The 20091-nt window shown below is 37.7% G+C and overlaps 1 protein-coding gene across 1 annotated transcript; it reads right to left on the bottom strand.

Annotated features, from left to right (window-relative positions):
- Nucleotides 1-11689: 11689 nt before the first annotated feature.
- On the bottom strand, nucleotides 11690-19811 carry LOC129747477 (toll-like receptor Tollo). Its single transcript, XM_055741718.1, has one exon. It carries the CDS (start codon nucleotides 18685-18687, stop codon nucleotides 14686-14688), a length of 4002 nt encoding a protein of 1333 aa, XP_055597693.1. The 5' UTR covers nucleotides 18688-19811; the 3' UTR covers nucleotides 11690-14685.
- Between the last annotated feature and the right edge of the window lie 280 nt (nucleotides 19812-20091).

Here is a 20091-nt window from a genome sequence, read left to right as displayed (position 1 = left end):
TTGAAGAGTAGCAGCCATTATCATCTCTATTTTCTTAAAACTTTACAAATTAAAGTGTTCAGTCATTGGATCACAGAAAACGCCAATGTTTCAATTATTGAACGCTCATTCTTACAGTATCTACTCGTTTCATAAAGAAATGCATGTAACAGTTATTGAACAAACATGCATCAGTTTGTGTTTGGAAATATAAAAAAAAACTGTTTCTTGGTTGCTAGCTCAACCAAAATTGCCTCTGCAAAGCATACTATCAACCGAAATACCCCTAAATATTTAGGGCATCTGTATTCGTGGTCTATTCTTGGGTCTTATTTATACAACACAGCAAGAAAAAAACGTGTAAATTTAGATCGAAAACGATGCACGAAAACGGAACATCGATTTTGATATAAAATTGTACCACGGTGTATTTTTCTCAACAATGTAATTTTTGAGGCGTGTAAATTTAGATCGAAAACAATGCACGCAAACGGATGACATAAACCGTCGTGTAAAAATACACAATGATGTAAATTTCAAAACATAGCACCGTTAATATTACAAATCTTTTTTAAATAATCAGTTTTTGGGTGTTGTTTATGAATAAATACGCCACATGTGTCATTTTATTTAACATATATTTCCGATACACTGAAAACTCAAAAAACATTCACCATCACTTGCAGCTGGAATTGTGGTTGTGTCCGATGATCCCCAGCAGGGCAATGTTTTGCCGATCAGCTTCAGGCATTCTTGAATCCTTCCGGAACAGCATAGTAATCGGAATCCCCTAAACATCAGAAACATTCAACATTGATTCGGCCTTTGATCCATTTATAAAACTGCAATTCCTGCAATCGAAAGAGAATTTGAAGTTCCATTTTTTTCATTTCGTCTAAAACTAAACCTACCATTTTTTAATTCAATTCTGAAAGAATTTGGTTCAGTTTTAATACAAAATTAACAGCGGAAGCGAATTTTTTTTCTTTTCGCACAATAAACCACCATCTCGGATAAAAACAGAACAATTTATGCCGCGAAAAAAGGAAAACAATGGATCTGTCGTGTTTTATATTGTTTTCGATGTAATTTTATATTGAGATATATTTTTTAGATCAGGGCGTGTAAACATACATCATACAAAATTAAGTTTATACCAACGATTCAAAAATAGATCAAAAAGAGTGTAAAATTACATCAGTTTTGAATTACACTGGTCAAAAAGTAGATCACTCGTATTTTAGATTGCGTATACTTTTAGAAATTTTTTGCTGTGAAGAATTGAACCAAAGAAATTAGATCCGATCCAATGAAAAAACTGGCAACTGCACTCGTGTTCCATTAACTGTCAAACGGTGTAGAACTGCGTCAAATTGGATCCAAATCTTATCAGTTTTGGATCAATCCTTATACCAGCTCTAAAAAAAGTTGAGTTGAAACTGGTATAATGGATCACCAATGCGGTTACTCGGGTCGGAATTTTGGTCTAAACCGGCTGTTTGGACCACGGATACAGGTGCTCTTACAATTATTTCCAATGTTTACGTGTTCAATAATTAGAACATAGCCCGTTCAATATAAGAATCATTGTGTTCAATAGTTGGGACAAAAACAGTTTTGAATGCAAAGCCTTAAATTATGATTTTAAAACACATTTTCGCGAAAAAAAAACATATCAATTCAAAGCTGTGGAGCAAGCTTAAGCTACACTATCAAAATTTCATCCAAAAACCTCTCGTTATTTTTTGTGGGCCACAAATTCGCTTAATCCCAAAGATGATGTTCAAAATATAGTGTTCTTACTCTAACACAATTTTTTTTTATCAAAGCAATCGAAAGATTCCCCTTTTTCAACCATGGTATTAGAAAAATTCAGAAACCGGCATTTCGATAACAACTTACTATCTTCTCCAGTGAGCGTTTTCGAGTGAAGAAAGCAAGAAAGAATTTTCTCACTGAAAAAGATAATAAGTTGCTATCGAAATACCAGTATCTGAACTATTCATATACCGTGATTGAATTGAAGGGAATCTCTCAATTGCTTTGATTCAGAAGAATTATTCAACCAAGTTGGCTCACAGCACACAAAAGTTTTTTTCACCAAATGAAGTGAAAACATCCGAGAAAAATCCGGCAACCGGACCGAGATTGTTCCCAAATTTTGTATAAAATATCCGGGCAAACCCGAATAAAACTGGGCAATCAGGCAACCTTTACTTTGAATTATTCTTAAGAGTTTGAATTTAAAAACATATTTTCATCAATAGTTTATTTAAAAAATTAATAAAAAAAAGTAAAAATTTATTTTTGATTTTTTTTACTCGAAGATTCAAATTACCATTTTTATGCAAGGGAGGATCGGTGTTCTTAACAATTCCAAAAATCATGGAAACAACTTAATTCATCAAAGTTTTTGCAATTATAAACATTTTTCAGAAATGATGTGTTTTGAACTTCTGTCTATCTTCAGAATCATCTTTACATATCCTACTAATCTTCCATCTACTAACTACCATCTACTAAATTTCTTATTATCGAAAAATAAGCACCAGTTACTTCAACTACGGATTTAATATCGTTTAAATTGGCCCAAATTCGCGTCCACGGGAACGCCAACAAACTACATCCTTGAAACAAATTTGACGAATATTTTCTGAACAGCTTTGACAGGCTCAGTATTATTTCTCAAATATTATTTAACGTTTTTTTGCAAATGTTTTTTATTTAATTGATTACAGTTTAATTCACTCGAATTTATACTTATTTCCAAATTCGATAATAATTGTTTGCTGAAAAATGTGATTTTTATTACCATCGAAAATGCATTTTTATCACCTGAACTTCTGGCTAAAGTTTTCCAAGATATTGTCTATTCAAGTTTTTTTACGATAAATGCATCAAAGCTATAAAAAAACTAATTGTGATTTTCTCATGGATGTAACACTAATAAAATTTTGAACTTTTCATATTTTTTTTGAAAAACTGTTAACTGAAACATAATTTAATAGACAAAAAACCTTCACTTCTTTCGAATACCGGATTCTGTTATTCATTTTATGGAGCTTTGTTGATTGGCTCAAACCTCTGCCGAAATTAAAAACAGTTTTTTTATTCCTAGAAAGTTTAAATATTATCGAAGGTAACTAATTGTGGTATTCAATGATCAATTTGTCCTTTTATATTTTAAAATCAGGAATTAATGGCTTAAGCTCCTTATGCATACTACTAATTTGATTTGTTTTGTATTACATGGAATACAAAACTTTGTTTAAGTTTTTATCAACATGATCTTGAAATACGGACTACATTTTTGTTATTTTTTTGGATAAGTGCCCGCCGAAAAAACACGAATTTAAACTTTCTCGATCGAAAGTCTTGTTCCAGCTCATGTTTGACATTTCGAGAAGCCCTGTGACAACAATAAACAAGCTCATTTATCTTCGCCACACCTCGTGGCAGGATCAATCAGCAATTTCTAATCTCCCCCCGCAAGACTAATGGGCTTCTAAGAATAAAAATGACTTCTCACTTGCAAAGCTGATTGCCGGGAGAGCTCAACGACATGGCGCAGCATCAAGCAACGAACCCGCCGTGGTCTCGTCGAACTGTTTTTTTTTCTTCCTTTCCGATGGAAGTGAAAATCAAATAAATCACCAAAACCTGAAACCTGAGCTTTCTAATGCCAAATTATGTCTTGTAGTTGACACGCCATCCATCCGAAAACTTTGTGTTATGTGCTTCAATCTCCGGAGTCATTTTCTTGGATCTCCGCCTCGAGGAAGGTATCAAGTGTCGCGCACTATCGAACCAAAATCCATGCTAATAACATCAAATTTGTGTATGATTCCGTCGTCACGCTGCTGCTGAAAATGCGGTCCAATGCGGTTGGGTTCGTTAAAACAAAAAAAAAAATACCCAACAAAAATTCCAAAACATGAAATGAACACCACCGAATCTGTCACTCTAAAGCCGATTGGATCAAGGGGTACCGGTCTTGATTGACGACAAACTGAAACGCTGATCTCATGCTAAAATCCCCCGGTTCGTAATTCATAAATGGACCCCATTTCGTTCGCCGTTGAGGCCAGGCCAGTGTTAAGGCGATAATTATAGCAAAAGAAGGTGGATGGATGGCTGGATGGTTAGAAAGAGCTAAGGCCTCACTCACTGGAGGAAACCGCAAAAGCCCCAACTAAGTAGGGGTAGACTAGAGACTCCATAGAGGAAGACCCCAAAGCAACGCAGAGTAGTGGTCTCGTAATATGCGGAATAGCCGAAAATTGAAAACCTCAAGAAATGTGACACGCCCGATTTGTTTATCTGAGCGCGCGGGTTCATTGCTCAGGTTTGAGATTTCTTGGGTGCTCCAAAGTCGCCCGAGGCGGAGGAAGAAGGAAAAGGGACGTCGAGAGTTGGTGAGCGCAGGAAGAGGCAAATTATAGTAATCCATAAATCATAAGCCTCATGGGCTGTGCGTTGTTCCGTCGTTGTTTAGCTATTGTGAGAAAGGGTTTTGCTTCTTTTTTTTTCAATAAGTTATTTCACTTTTTGAGCAATAAAATATGGGGGTTGAACAAAAAAACGCCAACTGTTTGTTGCCATCAGCTGAAACATCTCGCGAAACTAAGCACCGATTAATATAGATTTGGTCTTGTTTCACAGTTTATATTAAAGTTATTTATGATTTTTTTGGATTATTGTTTGATGTTTTCGCAAAGTTGAAAAGGTTTTTAAAGTTATATTTATGAGATTGTTCATAAAACAGTTTCGAGGCCGTATGAAATATCTTTTTTAATTAGCTTTTGTTTTTAGGGTTGCTCATGAAAAAAATAATAATCACTTGGTGATTTTTTTTTGGCAAATCTATTAATCATTACAAAGATTTTGAAAATATATATTTTAATCCAATGATCGTTGATCTTTTCCCGAAAAATGCAAATAAATTTTCATTTTATTTAAAAGTTATTTGAAAGTTGAAGAAGCTTTCATTTAGTAAATTTTTTCCAATTCGGCAAAATACAAAGATTTTGATGAAATTTGACAGAAATTTTAATCAAATGGAATCTTTAATATGAATTTCTCAAACCCTACGCCAGATTGTTTCACAAAAACTGTAAAATAATATTTAAAAAGAACCTTTTTTGCGTTTAACGCCATACCACTAAAATCAGTGGTAAAAGTCAAAATCTGACGAATGATTTGAATTGAGGAGTTAAAATCTTCTAAAATCAGTTGCACCAGAAAAAAACAACTGTTCAGCCCAAGTAACAATTTTAATTTTATGCCAACCATCACAGTTCGTTTAAGACTGTTTCAGATATTGTTGTATTCAAGTTTTAGCAAAACTTTCAGGGCACTTTTGAAACACACGAAAATTGAAGCATTTCCTATGTTACAATTAAACCCTTTTTAAAAATTGGATGCCATGGAAAAGTGTTCATAAAACATAATTTAAACTCTAAAAGACGATTGGCTTAATCTGTGTTAATTGGGTGTAATGTACTGATTTCAGAAATCAAAGTGCTGAATCCAAAACAGGCAATTATTTTTCTTTTCACAAGTTTTTGAGTAGGGGAAAGTGTTCCTAAATGCGCATTAGACTGCCCCAAATGACCCGACTTTTGAAAAAGTTATACGCTGCAGGCTTAAATTGATCCTGGGCCTAGTACAAGATCTCATGCCAAATTTGGGCCAGATCGGACCACGGGAAAGGGTCGCTCAATGAGCCTGAAGTTTTTATGGGATTTTGAGACATTTTGTTCGAGAGAAACATGGAAATCCAGTTTTTCATCAATAACTTTAGTTCCCGTCGGCCGATTTCTTTCAAAAATAGGTTTTCTTAAAGCCTAAACTATGACAAATATTTCATCCGAAGACAGCACATCGATAAGAGTTAAGATAAAAAAGTTATAAGGCTTCAAAAATGGGGTAACTTTTCTAAGGATGGTATTCATCACTGTTAATGAGTCGGGGCGGTCGAACATATTGACGCCTCATTAACAGTGATGAATACCACCGTCAAAAAAGTTACCCCATTTTTGAAGCCTTATAACTTTTTTATCTTAACTCTTATCGATATGCTGTCTTCAGATGAAATTCGGATGAAACAGCGCACAACATTTCACAGGTTTTGAAATTCCCATACAAATTTGAGGCAGTCTAATGCGCATACAGTGAATTTCCGATTTTGATAAGCACCGATTATGACATTATTTATCAAGGGATATTAAACAACATTCGTATACCATGAATAATATCATTTATAATTTCTGGAAAATCACACAAATCATTTGAAGTCGAAGCTGCTAAATATGTCGTATGGTTTCCTGTTAGGTACATTATTATAAGACATCAAAAAATGCTTTTTTTTTAAATTACCCTTAATTGTCATTTTTCCCAATTTGTTACCCAAAAATACATCATGGGGGGTGAAAATATCGGAAATTCACTGTATTGAGTAATATGCGTATGCAGACGATTGACGAAATGGCTGGTAGAAAAACATATCTAATAAGTACAGTTTGAGGTTAATCTAGGCTTGCCAGATACTTTCAGGAAAAAAGCGGGACATTTTACGAAAAAAAGCGAAACACAGCTGGAAAAAAAAGAGTATTTAAGAAACTCTTAATAAAAACTTTATAGTAATAGCCTGAATTATTCGAAAACCATTTGTCAGAGTTGTTCATACAATGTATACTATGTTTTTGTTACGCGGATTGATTTTGCTCAGTTTTTTCTTGCCTGACTTTTAATTTCAAAATTTTCACCAAAATCACGTTTATTTTTCACGGTTCTTTCGAATCAACACGTTATTTGAGAGAAAAAAAAATTCAAGTTTTACAAGTAAACTGCGGATTTCTTACCGCATATAAAACCTTTGTGCAATAACAAACATACTTCAAATTTGTTTTAAAAATTTTAAAACTCAAGAAAACTTCCATCATTTCATAATTTCGACAATTAAGTCTTAAAAAATGGTATATAAAATAGAAAATACAGTACAGTTGAGTATTCTTTGTCATACTCCCGCGTATGCCTATCATCGTACTTTATAATGTCTGATTCTTCGTCAGATTCAACGAACAAAATATTAGAAAATGTTGGAAATTGATAACTGATTCAAAACGCAGAAAACTTTTCAATTTGGAATTAATTTTGGAATGAAGAGTAAATCACCGTAAATTATTTTTATGAAATTATTTCATTGGCTATATCGGTGAAGTTGAATGTTCTTTGAGAAAGAATATTTAAGAATTGAAAAGATTTTAGACGGATAGAAGATTAGAATAAGTTGAAAGATGTTGAAAATGAGCGGAAAAGTAATTTTAATTTGAAAAATTTGAACTTTCTATCCGTCTATAATCTTTCAATTCTTGAATATTATTTCTCAAAGAATTTAAATTTCACTGATACTGCCAATAAAATAGTTTCATTTCGAAGTAATGTTATGTTAAAATAATTAAAAACTCAAACCCAGTATCAAAATAGTTCAACATTATAATATGATTCAATATCAGATTGAAAAAAAATCAGTTTCAGAATCTATTTCTGATTAAAAATATGTAAAACAATTAATCAGTCATTTAATTATGTATGAAGATTTCATTTAAAAGTAAATTTTCTTTTAATTAACGGTTTATTTTAAAATCAAAGACTAAATATACAAATCAATTTAATGAAAATTCAACTGGAATTTGCAAGCCGAAATAATAGATTTGAAATATAGTTATTTAAACAAGAACCAAAAGCCTTCAAATCTATATTCAATACTCTAATTTCAATAAACAATTAACTTTTAATTTTTAATTTAAGTATATTTTCAGAATGTTGTTTGCTTTTTTTCTGAATTTAGAGGTTTCAACCAGTGAAAAGTAGAAATTCTATGAACTTATTCGCACATTCCAAAGCTGTAATAGAATTATTAAAAAAACACTTCGAAAAGTTAAATTTTATCAATGAAAATTAATCGCGTTTAATTTAAATCATTGATTTCAATTGATCTTTTATTTCAAGAAGAAGCAAAAACATATCGAATAATGTTTACAAATTGACATTTTTTTTCAATTTCTTGCATTTTAAGGATTTTTGAAGTTTAGACCCTGTAGGCCCTCAACAAAACTTTCTAGGAGAAAATGAAAATATGAGCGGGCCTCGAGGTTCGAAAGAAATACCAGAAACATGAAATAATCATTTGACTAGTGAGATTGATTAAATCCTTACTCTTTCTTGTCCATCAATTGAATGCATTCTTTAAAGGGTGATGTTTTCAATGTTTTTTGTTAAAAACATTCAAAATAATTTGAATTGTGCTTTTCAAACAAGAGCTAACTTATATATGTGAACAAATACGTATACGAGTTAAAATATTGATACTTTTATAGTAACTAAGCAAAGGTGAATACGATCCAGCAAACAATTTTGTAGGTATATTTCGCAATATACCTTTTTATACGTTTCTTATACATTATAGATTCATCGAATAAAACTCGAAAAAACAGTATTTACCTAACAAAGTGAAGGCGATATATATAGGGGAGGACGGGGATATTTCATCCCCTTTTAGCATTTTCATCATATCTTTCTGGGAAAATTTAGCAACTCGCCTTCTTTTGCATTTTCTGACAGCATGTTATTTCAAGTAAATATGCTTCAAAAGTTAGATCGATTTATGAATTCGTAGATGAGCAAGAAGTATTTTCGAGAAACTAAAAAAAATGTGATATTTTCAATGTTACAGGAGACATGATCCTTTACTGAAGGAGACTTGATCCCTTATTCAGGGTGCCCTGACCCTAGGCAAAAATTCGATTATAAAAGGTACGTAGTCTATCTCTTGCCATATTAGTTCTTATTTCACAGTTTGTTAGTATCAGACAAAGATATTTATAAAAGATTGTCTTCTACCCTAGAGTCATTGCATACTTTAAGGCACAATTTTCAAATTATAGAGAAATACAGAATTTTTATCCCTTTTTAACATAACTACTCGATAAACATTATTAATTGTTCATATATCAGTAATTTCATGATAACCCTTGATCACGATGCATTCAGATGAAAAGTACATCATTTTGGACTCCAGGGATCAATTGGTCGGGATTCGACCAGACCGAACTGAACGCCATTAGCATTTTTTCGAGTCACTTGTGTTTAATGTAAGAATATTTCTAACAACTTACGCACTATGTAGAACTAAGCAACCAGAATCAAAAGTTTATAATCCAAGAAACACATCCCAGTGAATTATTTAAGTGTTTTCGGTCTCACATAAGAATAACATGAGTTTCAAAATTTGCAGTATAAAAATTTATTCATGGCGTTCAGTTCGGTCTGGTCGAATCCAGGCCAATTATACTATATATATATCAATTATATTATTCATGTTATACTCTAACGGTTGACATATTTGAATAAATATTTTGAATTACAATTTTTTCATGTGAGAAACGTTTCAAAGTGATGAAAAAAGATCATCAAATCACATTTTGTAGAATTTTTCAAATAGAATTTTTAAAATTAGTTTAGATCAAAGCATTATTGTTTTGATCTGTTTGGCACATTTTTCTATAAAATTTGATATGTTTAAGACAATATTGTTTCGAGAAATAGCAGAAAAATCAAGTATCCCCAGGGATCATGTATCCTCATTATCCCCTCCATATTTTTAACTTCTGGCTTAAGCATTAAGAATTATACAAATTGGACGATATACAATATCTTATTCGTACATCCTGAAAGTATGCAAGAGAACGCAAGTTTTGCTCTCAATGCTTGTTAACCGTTGTCAGTGACAATATTTGCTGCATATCTCATTAGTAAATTTTCCATATGAACCATCTGATTTTCAGCAACCTGGTTGCACTGCTTATCGCAAAGAGAACAACACTAAGGTTGTTTTCTCATTTGAGTCCAGCGTGGGAGAACGAATTCGCAAACATGGTGGACTTTTTATTATATCCGATTTTCCCGACTTTAAGTAACGATTTTTACGATCGTTTACTTATTTCAAAGGAGTTGTGATTCGCATTAATGATTAGAGCTATTATGTCAAATGCGATTTCATATTTGCTGAGGAATTTCTTCCTTCAATATAATTTATAAATAACATATTAGAAGTTATGATTCTGTATTAATAATATGAAAAATAAGATCAAAATTTTAATTTTCGAAACGATTTTTTAGAAACAGACACTAAGTTCAGGTTCTTGAAAACAACAAATCATTTAAATCTTGTTCAGATATTGATACTAAGTTTGCGGAACCTGTCATTTGAACGGGTTTGGAGTTTTATTTGGCTGAATTTTAATAACCTCGAGTTTCGAGGAGACATCTGTTTAAAGTGTAAATTAATATTTTAAATAGACAAGAATCGATTTTAATAAAAGTTTCACATATGTGGTATACATTTATTTGCGGCAGGAATAAATGTCTTCATTTAAGAGGTATCGCATTTTGAAATAAATTTAATTATGAAATTCAAAAGGGCGTCTAAATATTTCTGGAATCATAGTTGAACATTTTTAAGTTTTTAAAATCGTTAAGACCTTAACTCATTTATTAACTTTGTTGAAGACTGCAAAACGTTTTGACTTATGGTTAAAATGATATTGGATATTCTTTTTAAGTTTTTATGCCATATTTTGCTTCAATATTTTCAACTTTTTTCGTAAAAGCCAAATTACTTGTCGTCTTCAAGTGTTGGTTTTTCCCACCAGTAAAATTAATGGATTCCCGTTTGAAAAGGTATAGCTAAAATTCCGAAACATTCGACTATATTTGCATAGCTGTTTCTAACTTAAGGTGCAGCTAAAATTTTAAAAAGTTAGCTTCTATATGATGTTTTTACAGAAATTAAAAATGAATCTAAGCCAGAAAGTTTCAAAGGTTTAAGAAACTCAAGCAATATAAGCAAACCATGCAAGAACAATACTTGATAAATTTGAAAAAAAAAACATTTTTAACTTTTTAAATGCCTTAAAAATTCAATAAGCAATTATGAAACCCAAGACAAAAAAACTAAGAATCTTTTTAATCGACAAACTTGACTGATTCTTGCTACAAAATTTTTAAATAATTGTGAAAGATATTCCACTATCGATTAGCTAGAATTCAGGTTATTCATCAAATCTCGTAAATTTTCCTTTTGTGATAATTTTCCTACTGTTTGCGAACCGAAAATTCCAAATGACGAGAGTTCTAACATAGAACATTTAGATTCTTATCGTAGCATTTCTTTAATGCAAATGTTTCGTTTTATAGATTCATTGTCTTTTTAGAAAGAAAAAAAAATTAAGTTCAAGCCATATATCAAGGTTAAACATTCAAATTTCTTGCTCAATCTGGTCCATTTTTTTCCAATTTAGATCGTGTTAATTCTTTGTAATTAAGCACTTTTTATTGACTTTGGGAATGCATGGGATATTCTAGCGTTTCCCGAGAAACGAGAATTCCCGATTTTCTTATTTTCATTCTCGGGAATTCCCGGTGGGGAAATCAATATATTGGCGAAGCTTTCATGTATGGATTCTAGATATTTTCATTTTGGAATATCAAACACTTTACTTACCATTACTTTTGTTGAATTTCATAGCAATAAAACAAATAATAAAATGAACGATTTATCTAAGACGCCAAAGACTAAGTCCCTTAAGTTTTATTTGTCAAAATAGGAATATTCTTTACTGTTCTATTGAAACACAAGTGCGAATAGTTTTCATTTGTAGTTAATTTTTTCGTTTTATTTCGCCTATATACAATCTAGTATAATTTCAACATTTTCAAAAACACTAATAAGTCTTATCATCTTCTTCGCCATCATCATCGTCTTCCTACTCAGGATTAAGCTTTGGGAAAATTGAAACATCATTCATTCACTCTGTGTTTCTGTCTGTCAAATTATGCGCACCGCAACACATTTCGATCACACATTTGTCTTGCCAGGAAAACTACCGCAAATCGAGAAACCTACTTATCAAACATATGGCTCAACGCTGTTAAACTTCCTGCCTGGAATGGATTTTCCCTTAATCATTGCGCTAAAAAGATTGTTTTCGGTGCCTTCTCAATGGTAGTCTCATTATTGTGGCGAAGTCGGAAAACCGCTAAATCAAATTTCCAGAATCTGACCTACCTTAGTAACTCTTTAGACCTGTTTATAGCTGTTTGGGTGTGTATGTTTGTAGCGTGTTGCTGTTACGAATGTGTTTCTTAAACACTGCATCATAAATGCAGGAAGGTTGTTGTTGTTGTTGTTGTTGTTGATTCTTGACAATAATGTCCCCTAAATGCTGTTCTCGGCTGATGGGATTTTTTGCTTCCTGTTGTTATTTTTTCTCGTTCAAAAAGTATCTCTCTCTTCTGTCTGGAATTTAGTTTCCTACCACAAAGTGGGGCCTCAACCTCAACTATACTGACAACAACTTCTTGACTTGACTCGGTTTTGTGTTTGGTATTACAGTTTTATCCGTAACTTCTTTTTGCATCATCTTTGAGGAGGGCTCTGGTGCAGCAAACGAGAGCAAGAAAAAAAGTCCTACTGCTAAACCTTTCATTCCCTAACTGCCTGCCTTACGGTTATAATATCTTCTGGAGGTCTTCTGGAGGTCTCAGAAACGGATGAAGGGGGTTTGAAGAGTATAAATAATAACAGTAATAAGCGCAAAAATAAATGGAAAATGTGTACAAAAACAGAAACCTTGCTTCCCGCTTCGGGTTTTGCAAACGTGTGGTGCGGTGTAGCTCCCTGTCCAGGCAAACGGTTCCCTTCTTTCTTCGATGGACGGATTCTGGACCGCAGGAAAAACTTGGCCGATGCGCTGTTTGCATTGCATGGTGTTGTATAACATTTCTTCCCCACCGCGCCGCGTCATCTGTTGCTTCAGGTTAATCGTTGAAAGAGGGAGGTTCGTCGCTTGGCCGTTCGCGTCACTCGTTGAAGTCACTTGATCGTCGAAGGTATAGCGTGACTCCTGCTGCCTGGCTGATGTGTGTAAGTGGAACGGCGGTAATTGTTGACCATTCCACCTCGTGGTCACACACTGTCACTGCACTCGACTAGGGGGCTTTGGGGCCAGGGTTGCTGGTCTTGAACCATCCCCGGGACAGGTATTCGATCGATCTTGAACGGAGGAAAAACCGCAGAAAAAACACAACATCAACAACATCAGCAACATTGGTCATTGTTGAGTCCGGAGTCGCCGAAGAGTTGCAAAACGGAGCACACACGTTGATTATGCTGATGATGATCGTGTAATAAAGCTTTGACCAGATGACCATGGCCAGTGTCGCGACGAACCCCGTTTGGTGGCCACTTGTCAACCGTATCATGACTACTGGACCAGTTGTGGAATGGCCTCTTAGCTCTAGGTGCTGAACTGATTCCTAGAGACCTCGGGAACTTGTAGTTGGCGGTTGGCGAGGAGGTGGGATGTTACTATCATTATTAAATAGCGACCGGACCCCGGCTCGGTTTCTTCGCTGTTTGCCACAGTCTTGCATTTTTCTTTCAGCTTTCGTTACACTCGGTAGCTCGGGGACAGTGACAATATTTTTTTTCCTTTTCTTCATTTTTTTAACAAAACAACTATTCGCGGAAACACTGTAGACAGCAGCATTGGAACGATGGGGCACATTTTTTACTTTTTTTTCTCCCTGTCTTCTCACTGTCAACCGCTTGTCTTCCACAATTATCGATGTAACAATTATTTCCGAGATCGTTGAAAGAAGGAAAAAAACCCGGAGCTTATCTTTTCTTTTTCTCCTTACTGGGTTCCAAACAAATAACAACCTGCACTCCAGCAAACCATTCAGTCAGTGAGTGATAGCACATGAATTTGCATTTGATTTGTGTTTGTCATTGCCCCCAGGCTTCCCACCAACCATGATGTACTTGCTGCTGTTGTGTTAACACATGTTGCTTTCAACCCGAGAGAAGTTTTTTTCGTTTTCACCCCAACAGAAACTCTCTCCTCGTACTTTTTTTGTGCTCAGACTAAGCTTCACCTAGATAACTGGAGCTTCATTAACTACAACTTCTTTCTTCAATCACACCGGTTGCTCGCTTCCTGCTGCCATTTGCTTCTCTTCTCGCCGTTGTTGGAGTATTGAATCGGCTGGTTGATTCAAGATTTTATTGCGGTGCCACAAGTTGACATTGACGATGATAGTTGACACTCGTTTGCTTGGGTCGGTCGGTCTCTTCCCAGGACACAACAATGGTTCCGCGGTCTTCATCCAAGCGGATTAGAAACAGGGTGAAACCCGACAGTCGAGAGACCAAAGCCAAACCCGAACGTCGTTGATTGTGTCACTTGTTCTACTTTTTCGTTCCCAGTTTACGTTTTCCCCAATAAGCCGCGCCGTGATCACACATTCGTACTCGTGCTTGGCGCTTTTTTTTGCTTGTTTCTTCTTTTTTGGACTATGTACAACTCTTAAGACGGACGACTCACTTTAGTGCCGCTCCCAGTACGGACGACCCATATCATTAATTAGGCTGACTTAACGTTATAATATCACATTTGTTTCGCGTTTTTTTTCTTGTTTAACCGATAAATTTCATTTCATTTTTTGCTAAAATTCACTAATCAGTACTTGGTTCTACTACTATTCACAGGAATGTACACAATTTGTTGTCCACCCCTTTTCGGCGGTTTTACACACTAGTAGGATCACGTATCACACACACTGTGGTGGGCTTTGACTCGATCAGATGTGGATCCCCACCGTTCGGGGAGAATTATTGCCTCGGCTCTGGTCCTGACCGGCTGCTCCTCCCCTCAGAAGTTGTGGTGGAGGTTGCAGTTGCTGGGCCAGTCCCGGCAGCGGAAGTGGTTGTTGCTGCAGCGAAGGCCTCGGATCGGGTTGTGGTGGCTGATTCTGTTGAGCTTGCTGCTGCTGCTGTTGCTGCAACATGATCAACTGGTTATTGGCCCGATTGTTTGGCGTCCGGCTGAGCTGGTAGTTGTTTCGGATGTTTGAGTGAGTCATGTTGATGGGCGGGTGCTGCGGCCTTCGCCTCTGGTTGTTCGGCACATCTGGCAGCGCAAATCGAAGCTTCTCCCAGAACAACTTATCACCCCACTGAAGGTAGGTGTTGGTTTTCAGATACAACCGGATGTCCGGATCCAAATCTTTCTGCGGCACCTCGCCTAGCAGGATTACTATTAACCGTCTTCGGCGATCACGTAGAACCTGATGGTGAGCTGATTTGAACTCAAACCGACACCATTCGGATTTGATGAAGTTTTCGGACAGGACCATGATGGTCCTCCTAGAAGATTCCACAGCCTGAACGATTGTGTCGGCAATATATGCACCAACAGGGAAGTCCCGATAGTGCAAGCACAATTTATAGGAAGGATCGCCATTTTCCAGCATCGGTGCCAGCTCTTCAGCAACAAACGCCTCATCTTTGGAACTGTACGAAACAAACGCATCAAACAGTTTGTCCCGTTCGTTCTTGTCCATATCGGAGTTCCCGTAGAACAACCGAATGCCAAATCTCGAATGGAACCAGACACGCATCTCCTGTCGAAACACGAACACAATCAGCATCAGAATGATGATCACCGAGAAGCCACAGAGTGCAGCCACCAGCAGCGGGATATAGCTTTCGATTGGCGGAGGCGATAAAACCGTCTTGCGCGATGTCAAGTTTCCGTTGATGATGTTATCGAGTGGAACAGCACCACTGCACGGTGTCGTACTGTTGTCCAAATAAATCAAGAAACCCTGTGGCTCCGCGCCCTCCGCTGCACCCGGTATTCTTTTCCCTCCGACATCCCGGCTCAAGCTTCCATTCTGCTGCGAAGATCCAATCGCCAGGGCCGTGTCATTGCTGCCCGGCGTGAGCGTTATTGTACACTTTATTTTCAGCTTATCTCGAACGAAATCAAACGTCCTGAGATACTCGCGGAATTTTTCGACGTACTCGCAGTCGCAGGACCACGGATTCGATGCCAACCGCACATCCGACAACTGTTTCGGCAGATACCACATATTAAATTCCACTATCCGATTGTGATCCAATCGCAGCATCCTCAGGCTATGCAGATGATCGAAGGTATGATTTGCGATCGTCGTAATCTTATTGTACTGCAGCATCAGTTCCTTCAACCGCTCCAATCCGATAAACTCAAATCCGTTCAGTTCTTCGATTTGATTGTGATCCAACTGCAGCAGCTCCAGCTCCTTCAGGCCATAAAACGTCCTATTGCTGATCATCTCAATATTGCTGTTATTCAAAAACAAAATCTTCAGCTTCTTGCGACCCAGAAAAACATGACTATTCAGCGTCTTGAAGTTGTTCCCGTCCAGATAGATTTGAGTCGAGTCCATCGGCATCTGATCCGGCAGCTTCTCATCGTATCCTGCCCTGGAGCAATCCACGACATTGGACGTCCAGCTCTGATCATGATAACAGGTACACCTCGATGGACACTCCATCTTGCAATCGCACGCGTAAAAGTCGCAACAATGACACAACGCATGACAGTGCGATTCATACTTGCACAGGAACTGATTCGGCAACGCTTCCACCAATGGCACGTACGTCCTCCCTCGATTATAAAGCAATTTACAATAAATACTATCCAAATCCATCAGCTTCGGTTGCGTCCGCGAGTCCACATTATTCTTCTGCAGCCAATTCAAATTACAATCACACTGATACGGATTGCCACCGATATAAAACTCCGGCAGCGGCTTATCATCCGGAACCGCCGATATCCTCAGCGCATTCGGATCCAGAGTCGTAATCTTATTCCCGAACAAATCAACCCTTGTCAGATTCGGTTTCTTGAAGAAAGTATACGACTGAACTTTGGAAATCAAATTATCATTCAAATACAACAGCTCCACACTGTTCGGTATCGCACTGCCGGTGATCTCGGTCAGCTGATTGGAACTAGCATCTATCGTGCTCAACGCCAGCTGGCTCTCGATCTCAAAGTAGTTCCCCAGCTCCGCGATTTTGTTCGCGTGGATGTCCAACCACTGCAGCCCGACCGGTATCAGCGCGTAATCAAACACCTCCAGATGGTTATCCGATATGTTGAGCCACACCAAATTCGGAAGCTTGGTGAAGAGGCCGGCGATCTCGGTCAGATAGTTGCCATCGAGGCGGATCGCCTGCAGGTTTGTGTTGTTGTCGAAACTGGCCGGCTCGACCCGTTTCAGTCTATTTTTAGACAGGTTTAGAATTTGCAGTGACTTCATCGCGTCGAATGTTCCCTTGCGGATCTGTTCGATGTTGTTTTCGGTTAGCCGGAGCCCGTACATGTGGACCATTTCGCGAAAGCTCGCGTTATCGATGTTGCTTATGTGGTTTTCCCCGAGATCTAGGGTTCTCAGCAGAGGTACATCATACAGGGCTTCCGGAACTTGAAGCAGTTTGTTACCGTTCAAATGCAGATCGTGAAGGTTGGAAATGTTTTTGAATGCCACTCGATCTATTCGAGAGATTCGATTGTAATCTAGCGATAACAGCGACAGTCGACTCATGCCTTGAAATGTGAAGTACTCGATATTCGAAAGCCGGTTATTTGAAATGACTAGGGTATGAAGTGTGTTCAATTCCGAAAATGTACCTTCCGGAATAGTTTCGATGAAATTGTCCTGTAGCCGAAGAATTTGCAATCCAAACAAATCTCTAAAAATGGATGACTCTAGTTTTGAGATTTTGTTGTTGGCTAGATCGAGAAGAATCAACCTAGAGAGGCCTTTGAAGGTGGCCGAGTTAACCCATTCCGAGGTGAGTTCATTATTGGATAGGTCCAAAACCAGTAACTGCTGGAGTTCACTGAAGATCCCTGGAGCAAGGACGTTGATGCTATTGTTTTGCAGGTAGATCTCCTTGATATGTTTCGCCTCGGAGAAAAGCTCCGGTGGAAGGTTGGATAATCGATTCAGGGATATATCCAGTTTCGATAGCGATATTAATCCTTCCAGGGCTCGATCAGCGATGAAGTTGAGCCCATTGTTTTGCAATCGAAGTTCGGTTAACTTTCCTAAACCGGAAAAGATTGCCGGTGGCAGATTGTCGATGTTGTTATGCGAGAGATCTAGAACCGTGATTGCTCCTCCGCATCTTTTCGTTAATCTAGTGCTAAGCGATGCACTAAAGTGAAACACGGATAAGTCTCGTATCCGGTTTTGCGTAACATTCAGATATTCCAGCTTCGTCAACGGACAAATCATTCCATCGGGCAAGGACCACATATTGTTGTGGCTCAAATCTAGTCGCTCCAGCTTTGACAGCTCAGAATTTATAACATGAGGCGCTATTTCCAGACTGACTGAGGACCAATCTGTGTTGTGCGTTCGCAGTGTCAAATTGGTAAGCTCCTTGAGTCCCCGGAATGCCCCCTCACTAAGATTAGCTATCTTGCAGTACTCGACCGAAAGGGATCGCAGCTCGGATAGCTGCCGGAAGCTACCTGGGCTGATGCTGGATTGAAAGAATAGTCCATCGTTGCACTGCAACCGCAGCCGGACTGTGTTTTCCGGATGCAGAACACTAAAGTTGGTATTTTCCAGTTCACTATTGATAGTTCTAAGTCTACACACTAGCGTCAGATCATCTTCACTGTAGCCGGACCACCGGCATTCGTCTGGGGCCTGCGCTAGCAGCGATTTGCTAAGCGATGCACCCAGAACACCAAAAATGGTGCCAAACAGGACCGACAGCAAGGCCGGTGAGGAACGCATTTTCGTGGGCTGGCAATTTTGGCTGATCGCGACACACCACGGAGGGAAACCCTCAGGTGTTACTACACTCTATAGATCGATTTCAATTCGCGATAGCACCCAAACAGCTTGCTGCTTAACCCAGCCTCCGAATCTTGCACTCAATCTTCAACTAATTTGAACAGCACCGCCGCCGTATTTGCTTCGAACATGTCTGATTAAATAATTGTTTCTCTGTTTGTTTTACACTGTCTTTCTTCGTGGGTCCACTTGAAAACAACAAAACCAAAATACTTCTGCTCCCAGGTAAGATTCAATGTATGTTTTGATACCGACTGATGATTGTTTGCGGTACGTTTTCTTCACCTGAACGGCTTTTATCAACGTTAAAAGAGGCGAATAAATTTCACTTCACATTATCTTATTTTCTTATCAATTTATTTTCCCAGTTGCACTCTCCAATCTCCTTCTTCTTCTCATTACCGCTTCAGGAGATCACCGATGAAAAAACGCCCAGATCGGTGAATCCTTTTTCCATTTTCTTCCATTGCTGTCGCTCTCTTCACTTCCAAAATAACAACAAAAACACCCCACGATGCGCCTTGTTTCTTCGCTCCAGCTCTCGGAAGGCCACCGCGTCCACTTTTTTCTGTTCTCTTCTTGAAAATTAAATGATCCTGATAAAATAATCCATAAAAGTTGCTCGTAAATTTAAATTTACTGTCGCGATAAAGCCCGAGTAATCCAATTTTGTTCTTCTGCGACGCGCTCCAAAACCCGATCTAGTCAATGGGTGCTGCGCGACTTCCAGCGGCCAAGATGCGTGAAAGCGGCGAATTGCGTTGGCCGTTTCGATCTAGTTTTGCGCAACCCAGATCACGTTGATCACTCACCGGGAGGGATCGACACTACTTTGCACGCCACTTGTAATCAATCGCTAGTCGCGCTCAACTCACGCGGTTTTTTTCTTATTCTGGACTGCAAACCAACTCTCGAATCGTTGGTTCCGTGAGTGTGAGTGTGATGTGTTTTGCTGCACGTTGCCCCACTAACAGGAACAGAAAAAATACTATGCACAACAAAAAATCTTCGACTCGATCCGGCCGACGAAGCGCTAAGGTACAAACGCGTGCGATTCTTGCAAAGTCAACTCGTAAACTGAGCAATCGACGGGAGATCCACCTGGCTGATCACCCGTTTGAGTCGTATTTTGTGGCTTTCAGGAAAAACACCGTTGCTGGATCACCTTCCCTAGGTTAGGATCGAGCCCTTCTCGCTCAGGTTGGTTGATTGGTAACTGGTTTCCTTTTCTCTCAACTGAGAGAGAGAGAGAGCGAGAAAAGAGCACAGAATGAGCGGAAAACTAAAGCTCAACTTCTGAAAGGAGTGAAAAACGAAGTTCGGGCGAAGGCAGGAAAGAAAAAC

The sequence above is a fragment of the Uranotaenia lowii genome, chromosome 2 (genome assembly GCF_029784155.1).
Source record: "Uranotaenia lowii strain MFRU-FL chromosome 2, ASM2978415v1, whole genome shotgun sequence".
NCBI classification, from domain to species: Eukaryota; Metazoa; Arthropoda; class Insecta; order Diptera; family Culicidae; genus Uranotaenia; species Uranotaenia lowii.
Note: the sequence above shows the minus strand (reverse complement) of the source record. Positions and strands in the feature narration are given on the sequence as shown.